The 17,669-nt window shown below is 40.3% G+C and overlaps 1 protein-coding gene across 1 annotated transcript; it reads left to right on the forward strand.

Moving 5' to 3' along the window:
* Positions 1–580: 580 nt before the first annotated feature.
* LOC137885080 (NACHT, LRR and PYD domains-containing protein 3-like) lies at positions 581–17,364 on the forward strand. The gene is made up of 15 exons (XM_068727229.1): positions 581–752; positions 984–1,013; positions 4,169–4,288; positions 5,361–5,519; positions 6,049–6,162; positions 6,833–6,911; positions 7,066–7,294; positions 7,458–9,240; positions 9,336–9,509; positions 10,260–10,433; positions 11,185–11,358; positions 12,002–12,175; positions 12,571–12,744; positions 16,278–16,324; positions 16,464–17,364. The coding sequence occupies exons 2-15, from the start codon at positions 1,006–1,008 to the stop codon at positions 17,048–17,050; spliced, it is 3,996 nt and encodes a 1,331-aa protein (XP_068583330.1). The 5' UTR covers positions 581–752; positions 984–1,005; the 3' UTR covers positions 17,051–17,364.
* The last annotated feature ends 305 nt before the right edge of the window (positions 17,365–17,669 follow it).

The following is a 17,669-nucleotide window of genomic DNA, read 5'->3' on the forward strand; positions in this document are numbered from 1 at the left end:
GGAGAATTTGAACCGAGGCCATACGATCATTTGATATTAACACTATATTTAACATTTCTTTTTCACAAACTATGGGATTTGAATATTTCTACATGCATTATAAACAAAGGCTGAGAAAACAGATCAGTTAACTCACTGTTGTTCTCTCTCTCATTGAGTTTCTTTCCATAAATGTTCATGTCTGAATGAAGCTGTGAGGTCCATGTAAAAGTCTCCTCTGTCTGAATGACTAAATGTCATCACTTTAACAAATACATGAAGACAGCAATGGTCCATATTTCTGTGGTTTAAATGGAGCACAACCACGGATGGATTTGATCTCTAACAGGTCTACAACATGAAACCTTCCTGCTGGCTTCATTTACAACTCTGGAGGTGAATTCATGTCCTCTTTTAAAGCCAATAACAGTGGTGGAGTGTTGATGTTGTCAGTGATGAGGAGCTTCATGTTCTCAGGTTTGTTCCAGTGTGGAAGATGCTGTGGGTTAAACTTTAACACGTATCATATAAAGTCATATAAACATGATACAGCTGATCTTTGAACTGAGTGCTGCAGGTTCACACTGGTTTATTAACGTGTTGGAGTGTGACAGCAGCCTGAAGACACTGAGGACTGAAGAAGAAGAAGAAGAGGATTTAATCCTGATGGAGCTCATCGTCCCACTCACATCAACAGAAAACTCTTTTTCCACACAGACCTGGTCCAGACAGCAGAGAGCTGCAGAGTGTTGAAGTTCATGAGAAGAAACTGAGTAAGTGGAACTTGAATTGATGACAAACAAGCTGCTCTTTGTTGGTTCGTGTGTTGACCTCCTGTCTTTGATAATGAGTCCACAGCACAAAGTTGATCTGACAACAGATCTTTGAAACTACAGCTGGCTGTCTTTAAAGTCTACATGCAGAAACAGATCTGATTTCCTGATGAGACACAAATCAAATGAGACTGAAGACTAACGATGAACCCATCTGTCTGTCTTCATCAGGTGGCCGCAGCTTATCAGCAACATGAAAAGGTATCACACTCAACACTTCTCACTACATTTGATACTGTTTTACCTTCAACATATTCATTCTTACTATTGTGATGTTGACTGTTTCTCTGCTCTTTCACTTGAACATTGACTCATAATAAACCTATAAATCTATAAAACAGATACAGTCGTTAGATTGAGTTTTGATACTGGACTAAAGTCTAGACTTTGATACTTCAGGTATTTTATGAAGCTCATATTTCATGTTTATTGAGGCCTCTGTTGGTTAAAGTGCTCTCATAGATTAAATGACCATTTCTACTCTGTTAATTAATAACCTGATAAACTCAATGACAATGTGTTATTATGTTGAACTTATCAGTCTATGAAGTAAGATCCAATGTAAGTCTAGGGACTAGTTGCAGAGATCTGGGGACTAGTTTTAAAGGTTTTGTGACTAGTTGTAGAGGTCTATAGGGACTAGGTCTAGAGGTCTAGGTTCATGTTGTTCTCCAGAGCTAGTGATACCAGGAGTAAAAAACTTTAACATTTCCACTATACAAGGATTCAAATGAGTTACATAATATAAATACCTCAGTATTTGGATAGATGAGGAACACACATTCACATATCCTTTCAACTATCTTGTCAATACATTACAACAAATTATTGGTTTTCTGTATTTAATGAATTTGAAACATCCCAATGTTTTATGGTAAAATGATTATTGGTAAGTAACCTTCAAACATGGACTATGGACAGTTCAGGGCCATGGTCATGGGCCACAGTGTGTCAGTGTGTGCTGGTTTTAGCTGATTTTGTTGTTTTTCTCTTTGTATTTTAATCCTTAAATTCTGAATGATAACTCTGAGATATGGATAAATAAATAAATAAATGACTAGTTGCAGAGGTCTGGAGACTAGTTGCAGAGGTTTGGGGACTAGTTGCAGAGATCTGGGGACTAGTTGCAGAGATCTGGAGACTAGTTACAGAGGTTTAGGGACAAGTTATAGAGCTCTGGAGACTAGTTACAGAGATCTGGAGACTAGTTGCTGAGGTCTGGAGACTAGTTGCTCAGGTCTAGGGACTAGTTGCAGAGGTTTAGGGACTAGTTGCAGAGGTTTAGGGAGTAGTTGCGGAGGTTTAGAGACTAGTTGCAGAGGTTTAGAGATTAGTTGCAGAGATCTAGAGACTACTTGCAGAAGTCTGGAGACTAGTTGCAGAGGTTTAGGGACTAGTTACAGAGATCTGGAGACTAGTTACAGAGGTTTGGGGACTAGTTGCAGAGGTTTGGGGACTAGTTACATTGATCTGGGGATTAGTTGCAGAGGTCTGTAGACTAATTGCAGAGGTTTAGGGACTAGTTACAGAGATCTGGGGACTAGTTGCAGAGATCTGGAGACTAGTTGCTGAGGTCTAGGGACTAGTTGCAGAGCTTTAGGGAGTAGTTGCAGAGATCTGGAGACTAGTCGCTGAGGTCTAGGGACTAGTTGCAGTGGTTTAGCAACTAGTTGCAGAGATCTGGAGACTAGTTGCTGAGGTCTGGAGACTAGTTGCTGAGGTCTAGGGACTAGTTGCAGAGGTTTAGGGAGTAGTTGCGGAGGTTTAGAGACTAGTTGCAGAGGTTTAGGGACTAGTTGCAGAGATCTGTGGACTAGTTGCAGAGATCTGTTTCTCTGCTCTTTCACTTGAACATTGGCTCATAATAATCCCATAAATCCATAAAACAGTTTCAGTTGTTAGATTAAATTCTGAGACTGAACTTCAGTTTAGACTTCGATACTTCACTGATTTTAGAACCAAAAACTAATAATTATTAGTTATTATTACAAGTAATTGTTTTTGATGTTGCTGTATTGATACATTGAGGTTTATCTTTTCGATTTAATATGTTATCTGCAGTCAGAGTTTTTCTTCACATTGAATCCAACAGAAACAAATGGGAGCATCTGTGAGTGTGAAGAGGGTCAGTTGAGGGTTTCATGTCACAATAATATGAGCTGTGTGAAGAGTTTATCTATTTGTATTCTATATTTACTGTAAATGACATCATGTGTCTGTTTTACTGTCTGAAGCAGCAGACTGAACATTTTAACTAAAGTTGTTGATACAAATGCTGACTGGAGCTCTTTAGACAAACAGTGAGATTACCTCAGGTTCAACATGACACATGTCATTCTGTATCCATGGCAACGATTGAAGTCCTCGTGTTCACCCTGTGGACCCAGCAGTGTGACGGTCTTATTAACAGAGAGCACTTGAACACATCACAGAGTGACAGGAGGAGGGCTCAGTGTTCAGGTCCAGAGGGTGGAGCTTTATGTTTCTACCTCAGCTGCTGAGCTCCCCCTGGTGGTCAGTGAGGTTTACACTCAGTAAAAATACTTCATATTCAGCTGGGATTAAATAAAACAAATTACTTTTTTTAACGTTGTTTTACAGATGAACAGCTTAAATAATTCACTCACACTTCAGACATTGTTCAAGCAAACATTCATTAATTCATCTCTTCTAATGTTCTGAGTTCATCTTTCTACAATTAGCTTTTTCTCTTTTTTGAATCACTGTAAACTGAATAATTTTTAGTTTTGAACTGTTTCAAGACGTCATCTTGAGCTCTGAGGAATTATCAGGGGTGACCGTGGCTAAGTGGAGAGCAGGGCCGCCAGAGGGTTGGCGGTTCGATCCCCGGCTCCTGCTCTACTAGTCTCATGTCAATGTGTCCTTGAGCAAGACACTTAACCCCAAAATTGCTCCCGTAGCTGCGTCTACGGTGTTTAGATAGATACTGAATTGTAAGCCGCTTTGGATAAAAGCGTCTGCTAAATGACTGTAATGTAATCATGGATACTTTTTGTTATTTTTATACTTGTACATTGTTGATGTACAATAATATAATAGTTTGTTGTAGATGTGCATCTCTGTGTCTGACATTAGCTTCCTGGTGCAGTGTGAACCTTGTTTATTAAACGTCATCAGTTCAAATCCCAGCTGTGCTAGAAGATGCTACGTGTCACATAATTACAGCTTCTTTATTCATGATCTTCAAATTCACAGCACTCACACACATTTTTGTGAGAAAATATATTTCCAATGAAACGTTGCTGTATTGATCCTTTTTTTGTTGATAGCTACTAGTTTTTCCAACAGCTGCTGAGACTTGAGACTAAAAACTTCCCTGCTTCGCTGTGTGCCAGGATCCATCAGAGACCAGAGTCCTCTGGACCTGAACCTGAACCCAGCTGTATGTCCTCTGAGACTAACCAGTCACACAAACATGGCATCGATTTTAAAGGAGGAAAAGTCTCTTCTGCAGAGTAAGTAGAAATTACATTTAAAATGTACCTGACAGCTTCCCGGTATAACTGGTCTTCTACTGATATTAAAGTACTCTGTAAAGAAAAGTGGACAGGTGATGATACTGCTATTTGTCTTGCTTTCTGAAAAGTACCAAGAAGTAGTAAAACCAGAACGACATCAGTGATCAGTCACTTCCTGGATGAAACAGGAAGTGGTTTATTACCTAATATGTGTCCAGACTACAACCAGGACAGTGTGTTTGAGTTCAGACAATCAATGAGGGACAGAGTTTATTCCAGTCCACAGTGATTTACAATCAGAGCAGTCAAACTGAACCAGAACTTCAGGTTGATGTCATGAAAACATGAAAGTACATCCTTCTCAAATAAACAACTGAGAGTGTGTTAGAGAGCTACATTTTAATATTTTAAAGAAATGAGATGTACATCAGGTGTGTGTAGGTGTCGTGTGACAGATGGCTCTCAGATGGTGGTGGAAGATGTTCAGTGACTCTGCTGTTCTGACTTCAGTACTTCATTCCACCACTGTGGGACCAGAACAGAAAAGAGGTTTAACCATGGCTCGTAAGTAGGAAGGACCAGTTCCCTTCACTTCCCTGTAGACCAGCACCAGAGTCTGGAGCTGATGTGAGCTGAGGCTGGGAGCCAGTTTAAAGAAGACGTGTAGGAGAACCTGGATGTTTTTTTATCCGACAGGAGTGGACATGAGTGATGTGGCAAGTCAACAGTCTTAAGTCTGAAGACATCTGACTAACAACACACTGGTTCAAAAAAAGTTACATGGAAAACAAACAAGTGTCCCATCCGATGTGATTCTAGTTGTTTTAGTAATTGTTTGTTATTGTAATGCCTATTGGTTGAATAACCATAAGCAAAACCTGTTTTCGTTACCATTGCCCATTTCATAATGGCCATCTAAAGACTCATGCCATCAAAGTTCACCTTAGTGGAATACTCTGTGTGGGGAACATGACAGCTAGACCAAAGCCTAGAGGTGAGATGACCATCTCTAACTGTCCATGACTCAAAGTCATTGATTCACTGACTCTGTTTCTACATACGTGACCAGGATCCATCAGAGACCAGACTGTCCTGGACCTGGACCTGGACCTGGACCTGAAACTGAACCTGAACCTGAACCTGGGGCCAGCTGTGTGTCCATGAAGAGTGACCGGTCTAAAGAGTTTATTTTTGTCTTCAAAGATGGACACAACTCTGTTGATCAAAGGTGAGGATTTAAAAAATGATAATGAAAACAAAGTGATGACTTATTTCTATCAGACTCTCTGCTGTGAGATCTCCAGTTTTTAAACCTTTACTGACTCAGATGAAGTTCTCTGAGGACCAACACTCTTCTTCAGTGAAACACATTCACACTGGGAGCCGCCCAGTACAACCAGTCTGACACTGAGACGCTCCACTGAAGCAGCTGGAGGTTTTGGGTGCCTTGCTCCAGGGCACTTCAGCAATGTACAGTGAGGGAGGGAGAGCTACATGGAGGGCTTGGTGAGAGCTGTTGGGACGAAACCAAACTGACTGGTGAAGAAAACAGTGAAATAAAAGACTGAGCTTGTTGATTCTCAGTGGGATCAGCAGGACCAGTAAACCTTTACCACTACAGGGACTCATCTGATCCACATCCAGATATCACTTCATGGACCTTTACCTTGTGTTGGTTTCTGTGTGGACAGACACAATGTGAGCTGATTCTTCATGATTGAATGACGATGATGATGTAATGTCAGTGTTTCTATCAGTTCACAGCAGCAAAGAGAAAAGTCTCCTGTACCCACCTGTGTGTCCATGAAGAGTGATTGCTCTAATGGTCGTATGATTGACTTCAAAGATGGACGCCGTTCTTATGACCCAGAGTAAGTTCTTAAAACAGATGAAACCGATAACTAGCTGTTACACAGATACAAAATTGGTCGTCTCTCATTTATTGTCTTTGATCTATCACAATGACCTCATTTCTCATTATGATCATGACATGACACAATATCTTTAACTAATTGGTGTAGGTTTTACATCAGACAGGAAGTAGCATTCTGGATATAATCCTAACTCTAGTTGCAGAGGTCTGGAGACTAGAAAGACTCGGAGGAAGAAGTCTCCCCAGTGGTGCTGTGGGAAAACCAAATACAGACCCTTTGTTTCAAGTGATGTGGCAGATCAACAGTATTAAGTGTTGGTACATATGACTAAAAACACAATGGTAGAATAGAAACTACACCAAATATGAAAAGGTATTACATCAAATGTGATTATAGTTTCTAGTTGTAGTTGTATCTCAAGGTGGAAGGTATAGAAGGTATATAAAGTAAACCGATATGAATTTGCCCTTATGATATGATTTGTGACTTTACCGTGCTGCCAATAAAATCACTTATACTGTAAAATAAAAGCAGAGATAAGAATCTGTTTAGCATCTGGTTTTCATTGTGATCAATCATGACAGAACACAACATCTTTAATTAAATGTTGTATTTGTGTTTATGGTACCAACACAATGTGAACTGATTGTTCATGATTCCTCCACAGAGAGGACCAGGAGAGCTCAGAGGTTCCCAGAGGTCAGTCTGCCCAGCAGCCTCAAACACACCTGGACTCCATATTTATGGTCTGTACATGTACAACTACTTTACATCTATTCTGTTCACAATCATCTCCATGCTGCACTTTTTAGACCAGTGGATTGTCAGTCTGTTCAACATGGATCTGATGTTTGGTTCCATGGTTTTAATTTGTGTCATTCATTGAATATTCTGTTCCAGCTGCTGGAGGAGAACATCGTCACTTTTGTGAAGAACGAGCTGAAGAAGATCCAGAAGGGACTGAATTCAGATTACCCAGAATGCTTAGAGAGTCAGAGGGAGGATGAGGAGGTACTGGATGGTGAGGATGAAGAGCAGAGGAGGAGCAGCAGAAAGGCATTTCTGAAAATCACACTGCACTTCCTGAGGAGAATGAAGCAGGAGGAGCTGGCTGAGAGTCTGCAGAGCAGTAAGAGGATTTCTCTAAAGATTTAACATGCTGGATAAATGGGACGTTTACTAATGTCTCAAGAGATAGACCAACATATATTCATAGACTCATTCTTTGAGGAAATGACATGTTGAAATCTTTTCTTTGACGCATTGATCTTCCTTGTTTTGTGTTCATTCAGGACTTCTTGCTCTAGTTTGTCAGCGTGAACTCAAATCTAACCTGAAGAAGAAGTTCCAGTGTGTGTTTGAGGGGATCGCTAAAGCAGGAAACCCAACCCTTCTGAATCAGATCTACACAGAGCTCTACATCACAGAGGGAGGGACTGCAGAGGTCAATGATGAACATGAGGTCAGACAGATTGAAACAGCATCTAGGAAACCACACAGACCAGAAACAACCATCAGACAAGAAGACCTCTTTAAAGCCTCACCTGGAAGAAAGGAACCAATCAGAACAGTGATGACAAAGGGAGTGGCTGGCATTGGGAAAACAGTCTTAACACAGAAGTTCACTCTGGACTGGGCTGAAGACAAAAACCACCATGACATACAGTTCACATTTCCATTCAATTTCAGAGAGCTGAATATGCTGAAAGAGAAAAAGTACAGCTTGGTGGAACTTGTTCATCACTTCTTCAGTGAAACCAAAGAAGCAGGAATCTGCAGCTTTGAAGAGTTCCTGGTTGTGTTCATCTTTGACGGTCTGGATGAGTGTCGACTTCCTCTGGACTTCCACAACAATGAGATCCTGAATGATGTTACAGAATCCACATCAGTGGATGTGCTGCTGACAAACCTCATCAGGGGGAAACTGCTTCCCTCTGCTCGCCTCTGGATAACCACACGCCCTGCAGCAGCCAATCAGATCCCTCCTGAGTGTGTTGGCATGGTGACAGAGGTCAGAGGGTTCACTGACCCACAGAAGGAGGAGTACTTCAGTAAGAGATTCAGAGATGAGGAGCAGGCCAGCAGGATCATCTCCCACATCAAGACCTCACGAAGCCTCCACATTATGTGTCACATCCCAGTCTTCTGCTGGATCACTGCTACAGTTCTGGAAGATGTGTTGAAGACCAGAGAGGGAGGAGAGCTGCCCAAGACCCTGACTGAGATGTACATCCACTTCCTGGTGGTTCAGTCCAAACTGAAGAACATCAAGTATGATGGAGGAGCTGAGACAGATCCACACTGGAGTCCAGAGAGCAGAAAGATGACTGGGTCTCTGGGAAAACTGGCTTTTGATCAGCTGCAGAAAGGCAACCTGATCTTCTATGAATCCGACCTGACAGAGTGTGGCATCAATATCAGAGCAGCCTCAGTGTACTCAGGAGTGTTCACACAGATCTTTAGAGAGGAGAGAGGACTGTACCAAGACAAGGTGTTCTGCTTCGTCCATCTGAGTATTCAGGAGTTTCTGGCTGCTCTTCATGTCCATCTGACCTTCATCAACTCTGGAGTCAATCTACTGTCAGAAGAACAAACAACCTCCCGGAGGTCTGAAGTTTTTAGTCTCTACCAGAGTGCTGTGGAGAAGGCCTTACAGACTCCAAATGGACACCTGGACTTGTTCCTCCGCTTCCTCCTGGGTCTTTCACTGCAGACCAATCAGAGTCTTCTACGAGGTCTGCTGACACAGACAGAAATTAGCTCACAGACCAATCAGAGAACAGTCCAGTACATCAAGGAGAGGATCAGTGAGAATGTGTCTCCAGAAAAAAGCATCAATCTGTTCCACTGTCTGAATGAACTGAATGATCATTGTCTAGTGAAGGAGATCCAACAGTCCCTGAGTTCAGGACGTCTCTCCACAGATAAACTGTCTCATGCTCAGTGGTCAGCTCTGGTCTTCATCTTATTGTCATCAGAAAAAGATCTGGATGTGTTTGACCTGAAGAAATACTCTGCTTCAGAGGAGGCTCTTCTGAGGCTCCTGCCAGTGGTCAAAGCCTCCAACAAAGCTCTGTAAGTACAGAGAGAGTTAGATTCATGTATCAAAACTTAATTACGCTGCTATCTTTTCTACTTTGTTAATTTTTTCTTCATCATTGTCTCTTCAGACTGAGTGACTGTAACCTCTCAAAGAGAAGCTGTGCAGCTCTGTCCTCAGTTCTCAGTTCCCAGTCCTCTAGTCTGAGAGAGCTGGACCTGAGTTACAACAACCTGAAGGATTCAGGAGTGAAACTTCTGTCTGCTGGACTGGAGAGTCCACACTGGAAACTGAAAACTCTCAGGTCAGCTCAAGTTATTTTGTCTTCAATGATCTGAATGTGTCACAAAACTATCAGCTCCATGCAGTGTAAACAGCCTATCTCTTTGAATCTTTGAATTTGTTCATCAGGATTTCAGATTTCATAAACATCTTTTTCACCAGGAAATTAACCAGAACTATCGAACCAGAGGAACTAATCTCAGAGACTAAACTAGTTCCAAAAGTCCTCTTTTGAATTTCTGTTTGTGTTTCCATCACATCATAAGAACCTTGTAGAACAGACACATTTGATCCACAGTGGATTAAAAAACAATGACAGTGCTTGAAACACAGTTTTCATTCACAATAAAACATCTCAGGGTCATCCTCTTGTTACTCTTATTTATGCTTTGTGACGTTATGTTTGATATAATTAATGAATGAAAAGGAGAAAAGCAGAGGTGGAAAATAGACTGAAAACTTGAATGTCTGTCTCTACAGTGGCGATCTGTTGAGAGTTTGATGGTTGTTCATTTCTGCTTTAGAACGTAACCGACATGAAATCAGAATATGAAGTTTAATTTCTCTTTTTCACTCACTTTGTTCTCTGTCTCTCTGTGTGTCTCTGTCTCTTTTATTGTAGTTAGAGTAGAACAGCAAGAATTGTATCCACTTTTACTGAACAAATGATCATTGTTCTTTCTGATTGTACTTTAGTCCAGACTCATTATCAAAGAGGATTTCATTTTAACACAAATGATTTTTTTCTTTTTGTTGATTGTTGTCTCTTCAGACTGAATGTCTGTAACCTCTCAGAGACAAGCTGTGAAGCTCTGTCCTCAGTTCTCAGCTCCCAGTCCTCTAGTCTGAGAGAGCTGGACCTGAGTAACAACGACCTGAAGGATTCAGGAGTTAAGCGGCTGTCTGCTGGACTGGAGAGTCCACACTGGAAATTGAAAACTCTCAGGTCAGATCAAGTTATTTTGTCTTCAATGATCTGAATGTGTCACAAAACTATCAGCTCCATGCAGTGTAAACAGCCTATCTCTTTGAATCTTTGAATTTGTTCATCAGGATTTCAGATTTCATAAACATCTTTTTCACCAGGAAATTAACCAGAACTATCAAACCAGAGGAACTAATCTCAGAGACTAAACTAGGTCCAAAAGTCCTCTTTTGAATTTCTGTTTGTCTTTCCATCACATCATAAGAACCTTGTAGAACAGACAAATTTGATTCACAGCGGATTAAAAAACAATGACAGTGCTTGAAACACAGTTTTCATTCACAATAAAACATCTCAGGGTCATCCTCTTGTTACTCTTATTTATGCTTTGTGACGTTATGTTTGATATAATTAATGAATGAAAAGGAGAAAAGCAGAGGTGGAAAATAGACTGAAAACTTGAATGTCTGTCTCTACAGTGGCGATCTGTTGAGAGTTTGATGGTTGTTCATTTCTGCTTTAGAACGTAACCGACATGAAATCAGAATATGAAGTTTAATTTCTCTTTTTCACTCACTTTGTTCTCTGTCTCTCTGTGTGTCTCTGTCTCTTGTATTGTGGTTAGAGTAGAACAGCAAGAATTGTATCCACTTTTACTGAACAAATGATCATTGTTCTTTCTGATTGTACTTTAGTCCAGACTCATTATCAAAGAGGATTTCATTTTAACACAAATGTTTTTTTTTCTTCTTGTTGATTGTTGTCTCTTCAGACTGAATGTCTGTAACCTCTCAGAGACAAGCTGTGAAGCTCTGTCCTCAGTTATCATCTCCCAGTCTTCTAGTCTGAGAGAGCTGGACCTGAGTAACAACGACCTGAAGGATTCAGGAGTGAAGCGGCTGTCTGCTGGACTGGAGAGTCCACACTGGAAACTGAAAACTCTCAGGTCAGATCAAGTTATTTTGTCTTCAATGATCTGAATGTGTCACAAAACTATCAGCTCCATGCAGTGTAAACAGCCTATCTCTTTGAATCTTTGAATTTGTTCATCAGGATTTCAGATTTCATAAACATCTTTTTCACCAGGAAATTAACCAGAACTATCGAACCAGAGGAACTAATCTCAGAGACTAAACTAGGTCCAAAAGTCCTCTTTTGAATTTCTGTTTGTCTTTCCATCACATCATAAGAACCTTGTAGAACAGACAAATTTGATTCACAGTGGATTAAAAAACAATGACAGTGCTTGAAACACAGTTTTCATTCACAATAAAACATCTCAGGGTCATCCTCTTGTTACTCTTATTTATGCTTTGTGACGTTATGTTTGATATAATTAATGAATGAAAAGGAGAAAAGCAGAGGTGGAAAATAGACTGAAAACTCGAATGTCTGTCTCTACAGTGGCAATCTGTTGAGAGTTTGATGGTTGTTCATTTCTGCTTTAGAACGTAACCGACATGAAATCAGAATATGAAGTTTAATTTCTCTTTTTCACTCACTTTGTTTTCTGTCCAGACTCATTATCAAAGAGGATTTCATTTTAACACAAATGTTTTTTTTCTTCTTGTTGATTGTTGTCTCTTCAGACTGAGTGACTGTAACCTCTCAGAGAGAAGCTGTGAAGCTCTGTCCTCAGTTCTCATCTCCCACTCCTCTAGTCTGAGAGAGCTGGACCTGAGTAACAACGACCTGAAGGATTCAGGAGTGAAGCGGCTGTCTGCTGGACTGGAGAATCCACACTCAAAACTGGAAACTCTCAGGTCAGGATTCATCAATATGATGACTGATGACCACCTTAATCCTGATTTACATCAATGGATAAACTCTTAACCTCCACAAGATTGTGTCTGTGCTTGCATGGTTTTAAACCAATTGTGTATATTTAGTTTCTATTATTTAAAAAATATCAATTAAACATGTTTTATAGTCTTTTTTTTCTCACTCTGCTGTTATAATTTGAAATATCAGAGAGTTCAGTGATGTTGTCAGATTGTTGAGCGACATTAGTGAGTGTTTGGTTGTGACTAGAAAACAATCAGTAACAATGTTAATGTAACCCCACAGTCGCCGACAGTATCTCAGTACTGCAGTAACCTTCCAGCCCTCACAGTTCTCTCAGATTATGTGACATGTGTGTTGTTTTGTGTGTTTGCAGCCTGTCAGGCTGTCTGATCACAGAGGAAGGCTGTGTTTCTCTGGCCTCAGCTCTGAGCTCCAACCCCTCCCATCTGAGAGAGCTGGACCTGAGCTACAATCATCCAGGAGACTCAGGAGTGAAGCTGCTGTCTGCTGGACTGAACGATCCACACTGGAGACTGGAAACTCTCAGGTATGAAGAGGCCTGCTGCAGTCACAGACAATCAGTCTGATAGAGGAGGTAGAGCTGGAGACGTTTTCTCTGTGTCACTGTCAGCCTGGTTAATATGACCCTGACACACCAAGCTGACTTCAAACTACCAGAGACTCATCAAACTGTTTGTGTCCCACATCAGACCATCAATACAGACAGAAGTAGGGAGGGAACAGTAGCCAGGATGAGCTCAAACAGGGAGGGAAGGTGATGAAACTGTTGTTTTTATGGAGCGTTGTCTTGTTTCAACATTAGAAAATAGGACAGTGGTGTATTCTGACACGTTGGGTTGACATGCGTCAACTTCGTCCCGCTGCAGGTTTGTGGGCTCATATCAAACAATAGAATGTAAGTTTTGTTGCTCTTCATCTGTCACCAGTGTGTGTTGCCCTTTAGTCCAGACATTATTGTGGCTGCAGACGGACTTCAACTGTAATATATATTAATATATTTTCACCCCCAGATTACAGAGCATAGAAAACATTGTTGACTGTTAGTAAATCCAATTTAACCTGTTTAAGGATCGGACACAGATTCATCTTCACCAGATCCTTCAGTTGGTAGGAGATATGGATTCCCAGATATTTACAGCCATTGTAAGACAAATTAAATGGAGATATTATACCCTTATCTGGGTCTCTACTGCCTCCAAGTGGTAGGGCAGTAGATTTACCCACATTGATCTTATAGCCAGAGAGACTACTAAATTCATTGATTGTTTCTAGCACAGAGGGAATTGATTGTTTAGGGTTGCAGAGTAATAGCAGTATATCATCCACATACAACGACATAATATGCTTAATTTTCCCACTGTTAATACCATTAATATGTGGGTGTGTTCTAATAGCCTCGGCCAGAGGTTCAATGGCAGTGGAAAACAGAAGTGGGGACAGTGGACCACCTTGACGAGTCCCACGCCCGAGAGTGAACCGGGGTGAAGTGAGACCGTTGGCCATAACCATTGCTTGTGGAGAGGTGTACAGTCATGTTACCCAACTTATAAATGTGTTACCCAGAGAGAAACTATCCAAAATGTTGAACATATATTTCCATTGGATCAAACGCTTTCTCAGCATCTAAGGAGACTACCATAGAGTCTAGAGGTTTGTTTTTGGCATATTGTATGACCCCCAATAGATGCCTCACATTAGTGTAGGAATGACGACCTTGCACAAATCCTGTTTGATCAGGCCCGATGATGGTGGGTAGGATAGGGTCGAGTCTTGGTCAATATTTAGTTTTCCACACATTGCAAAGTAATTGGTCTATATGAGGAAGGTTCCTCTGGGTTTTTACCTTGCTTTGGTGTTAAGACTGTGTTGATTCAGGTAGTTTTTGATTCAGGAAGGAATATTTGTACAGTGAAATAAAACGGTCTTTGAATGCTTTATATATTTCTGGGGGAAAGCCATCTTTCCCAGAGGGGAAGTCGTCTATAGCTTCCTCTATGTCTGTAAATGTAATTGACTTATTCAAAGCCTCTTGTTGTTGTTCATTCATTTGTGGTAGGTTTAAATGTTGTAAATGTAAAAAGCTGTTTATTTGAGAGTCACTTTGTTGTATTTCTTATGTACATAGTGATTTGTAATAATTAGTAAATATAGCATTAATCTCCTCAGATTTAAAACATTTTCCACTCGAGGTTTTCAGACATGAGACAGAGTTATGGCTATTATGGTTACTTAAACATATTGAGAGAAAATTTCCTGGTTTGTTCCCATATTCATACAACCTTTGTTGTTTAGATAATAATACTTTCTCAGTTTGTTGGGAGATTAAAGTATTAAGAGCAGCCCTTTCAATAGTCATTTGTTCGTAGTTTTCTTTAGTTGGATGTTGCTTGTGCATCTGTTCACAACTTAGTAATTCTGCCTCTAGGTTTTTCTGTTCAGATATTATTTTCTTCTTCTTTCTACTACACAATGAAATAATTAGCCCTCTCAAATATACTTCAGTAGTTTCCCAGAGTATAGAGGGATTTACAGAACCATTATCATTAACTTCCAAGAACACAGAAAGCTCTTTCCTGATGTAGTCGCAGAATTCTGGGTCTGATAAAATGGCTTTATTGCATTGCCATCTATAGGTGTGTACCGGGTTTTGCAGAGTTAAAATGAGACTAAAGGGGCGTGGTCTGATATGTGAATTGAGCCAATCCTACAAGTCAGAACTGAGGATGCTAATGTATGTGGAATAAGGAAGTAATCTAGTCTAGAATAAGAGTTATGGGGATTTGAATGTAAAGTATTTTACTGTGGGGTTTTTAGTCTCTATATATCTACCCATCATATTTCATTCATTATCATGACAATAGTTTTAGAACTCTGACTGAGACCTTTAGCCTGGGGAAATCTATCTAAATTAGGATTCAATATATAGTTCCAATCTCCACCAATAATGATATTTAGAGATGTATAAGAAGAGGTCAGTTCAGCAAGCCTGGAAAAACAGTTTGGTGGTGAGTTAGGTGGGGCGTAGACATTCAGAATAACAACATTTTCTCCATATAGATGACCATGAATTCATACATAGCACCCGTTTGGGTCAGACTGTACTGTCTCAATGACAAAAGGTAATTGTTTCCTAATGATGATCACAAGTCCTCTACTTCTGGTGGAATAAGATCAGAACACACCTGACCTACCAGTCTTTGTTTAGTTCATCATGCTCCTCCTTACTTAAATGGGTCTTAATGTTGGAGCGTCTGCTGTAATTCTACATTGAGTCCGCCTTCTGTTTCAGCTGTTTTCATTTTCAATATGACTGATGCAGGTTTTTAAGTCCTCAATGTTGTCTTCGTTGCAGCTGACTCTTTGTTGTACTGCAGTGGTTTGGTGTTTACCTCTTATATTATAATATATATATATATATATATAATAGATAATAATGAATGTCAGCGCCGTATTAATGGTATCAGTAGAAGCATCAAGCCGTGACATTAAGTCTGGTTTACACTGGTTGATTGCGTCCATGAGCGACTGAAGGGAGACTTGACTTTGGTCGGCCATACTTTTGGTTTAGATGTCAGAGATTTCACAGGTAATCAGCTACTTGTTCACTAGTTTAAAGGTAGTACAGCTGTTGGTTTGGACTTTTAGAGGGTTCAATTAATAAAGTGACTCAGCTCATGCAGTGCAACTCACGCACGTACGACCACAACCTGGAACCGACACAACTACTTTATAAGCTGATAATATGTCAGATGTTGTGTTTACAGCTTGTTTTCATTGAACCACAAGTGGACAAAGAAATCAATTGATACAGGTTTAAACATTTGATTTACTGGTAGAGGAAACTGAGTCTGAAATGGATGATGATTGTCAATATAATACTGATAATAAGATATCATAAATAAGTGAACATAATGAGCTGTCGTCATGGGCCAATCAGAAGAAGCTCCAGTGAAGTAAAAGAATATGAGCTGATTAATAATAAGTGAATAACAAAGCTCTGTGTATGAGAGCGATGTAATGTCCATGTTTCCAGGCTGCTCTGACCCCCCCTCCTTTCAGGGTGGAGCCTGCTGGAGTCCGATGGTTCAGACCAGGTCTGAGGAAGTGTAAGTGTGCTTTGAATTTGATTCATAAAAACAAAGCATCTTCAAACTGTGACATCACTCATTCACATCTCTGATGTCATCATCAAACAGATGATAGATTAATAACTGCAGCTGTATTGTGTCTTGTTCTCTCCATCAGATTCCTGTGAACTCACACTCGACACAAACACAGTAAACAGAAACCTCAAACTGTCTGACAACAACAGGAAGGTGACACATGTGATAAAGGATCAGTCATATCCTGATCATCCAGACAGATTTGACTTCTGGTCTCAGCTGCTGTGTAGAACTGGTCTGACTGGTCGCTGTTACTGGGAGGTTGAGTGGAGAGGATACGTTTCTATATCAGTGAGTTACAGAGGAATCAGAAGGAGAGGAGACAGTAAAGACTGTTGGTTTGGATGGAATGATCAGTCCTGGAGTCTGTTCTGCTCTGGTGGTGGTTACTCTGTCTGTCACAATAAGACAGAAACACTCATTACCTCCTCCTCCTCCTCCTCTGGTAGAGTAGCAGTGTATGTGGACTGTCCTGCTGGCTCTCTGTCCTTCTACAGAGTCTCCTCTGACACACTGATCCACCTCCACACCTTCAACACCACATTCACTGAACCTCTTTATCCTGGGTTTGCGTTCTGGTTGAGGTCTGTTTCCTCAGTGTCTCTGTGTTCTCTGGAGGAGGGAGAGTCTCCTCCTGCTGGAGAAACTTTCTCTCTGCTGACCAGATAGTTCAGTGTGTACAGGATCACACACAGCTGATGTTAGCAGAATGTGGGTAGGAGTTTATCCTAAGGGTGTTTGTAGTGTTCTCATTCCAGTCTGGCTAGAGGTCGATGAAACAATTCTCTGAACAGAGTGATGTAACTTCAACAAGCTTACTCTCATTCTTGAAGGTAGTACATCTTATGTGTCCAAACAGAACATCATCTGTTCCTTGTCCAAGTCTCACTATATTACAACCCTCTCTTATCTCAACATGAACATAAATGTGTTATTATCAATACTATATATGAAGTGAAATAAAAAAGTCTCCTTATTTTAAACTCAAAGTGTCCATGAGTCTTTTCTTCTTCTACTAACTATGTTCTACTTTGCAGTGATATTTGATCAACAATCTCTTGATTTCTCCAGAAGTCACAAAGTACCTGAGCTGAACAGGTGCATCCAGATCAATGTTCTTCTCTTGGTGATGAAGACCTTCATCATCTGGAAGGTCTGGAGTTTGTGTGTGGTCAGATAATATGGTATGTTGAAATATTAATCAGACAAGTTTTAATATTTATTTTGGGTAAATTACTAATTACATATGATATAAATCAGGACATAAAAATATGATAATTACCATAAT

The sequence above is a fragment of the Cebidichthys violaceus genome, unplaced genomic scaffold (genome assembly GCF_023349555.1).
Source record: "Cebidichthys violaceus isolate CVI_PGR_0920_01 unplaced genomic scaffold, fCebVio1.0.p SCAF_10, whole genome shotgun sequence".
Taxonomy (NCBI): domain Eukaryota; kingdom Metazoa; phylum Chordata; class Actinopteri; order Perciformes; family Stichaeidae; genus Cebidichthys; species Cebidichthys violaceus.

What these genes read in the sequence shown, in the direction of transcription:
- LOC137885080 (XM_068727229.1), top strand. An exon ending in CACAACTCTGTTGATCAAAG is followed by an intron (nt 5,520 to 6,048) that starts GTGAGGATTTAA and finishes TGTTTCTATCAG; the next exon opens with TTCACAGCAGCAAAGAGAAA. An exon ending in CGCCGTTCTTATGACCCAGA is followed by an intron (nt 6,163 to 6,832) that starts GTAAGTTCTTAA and finishes ATTCCTCCACAG; the next exon opens with AGAGGACCAGGAGAGCTCAG.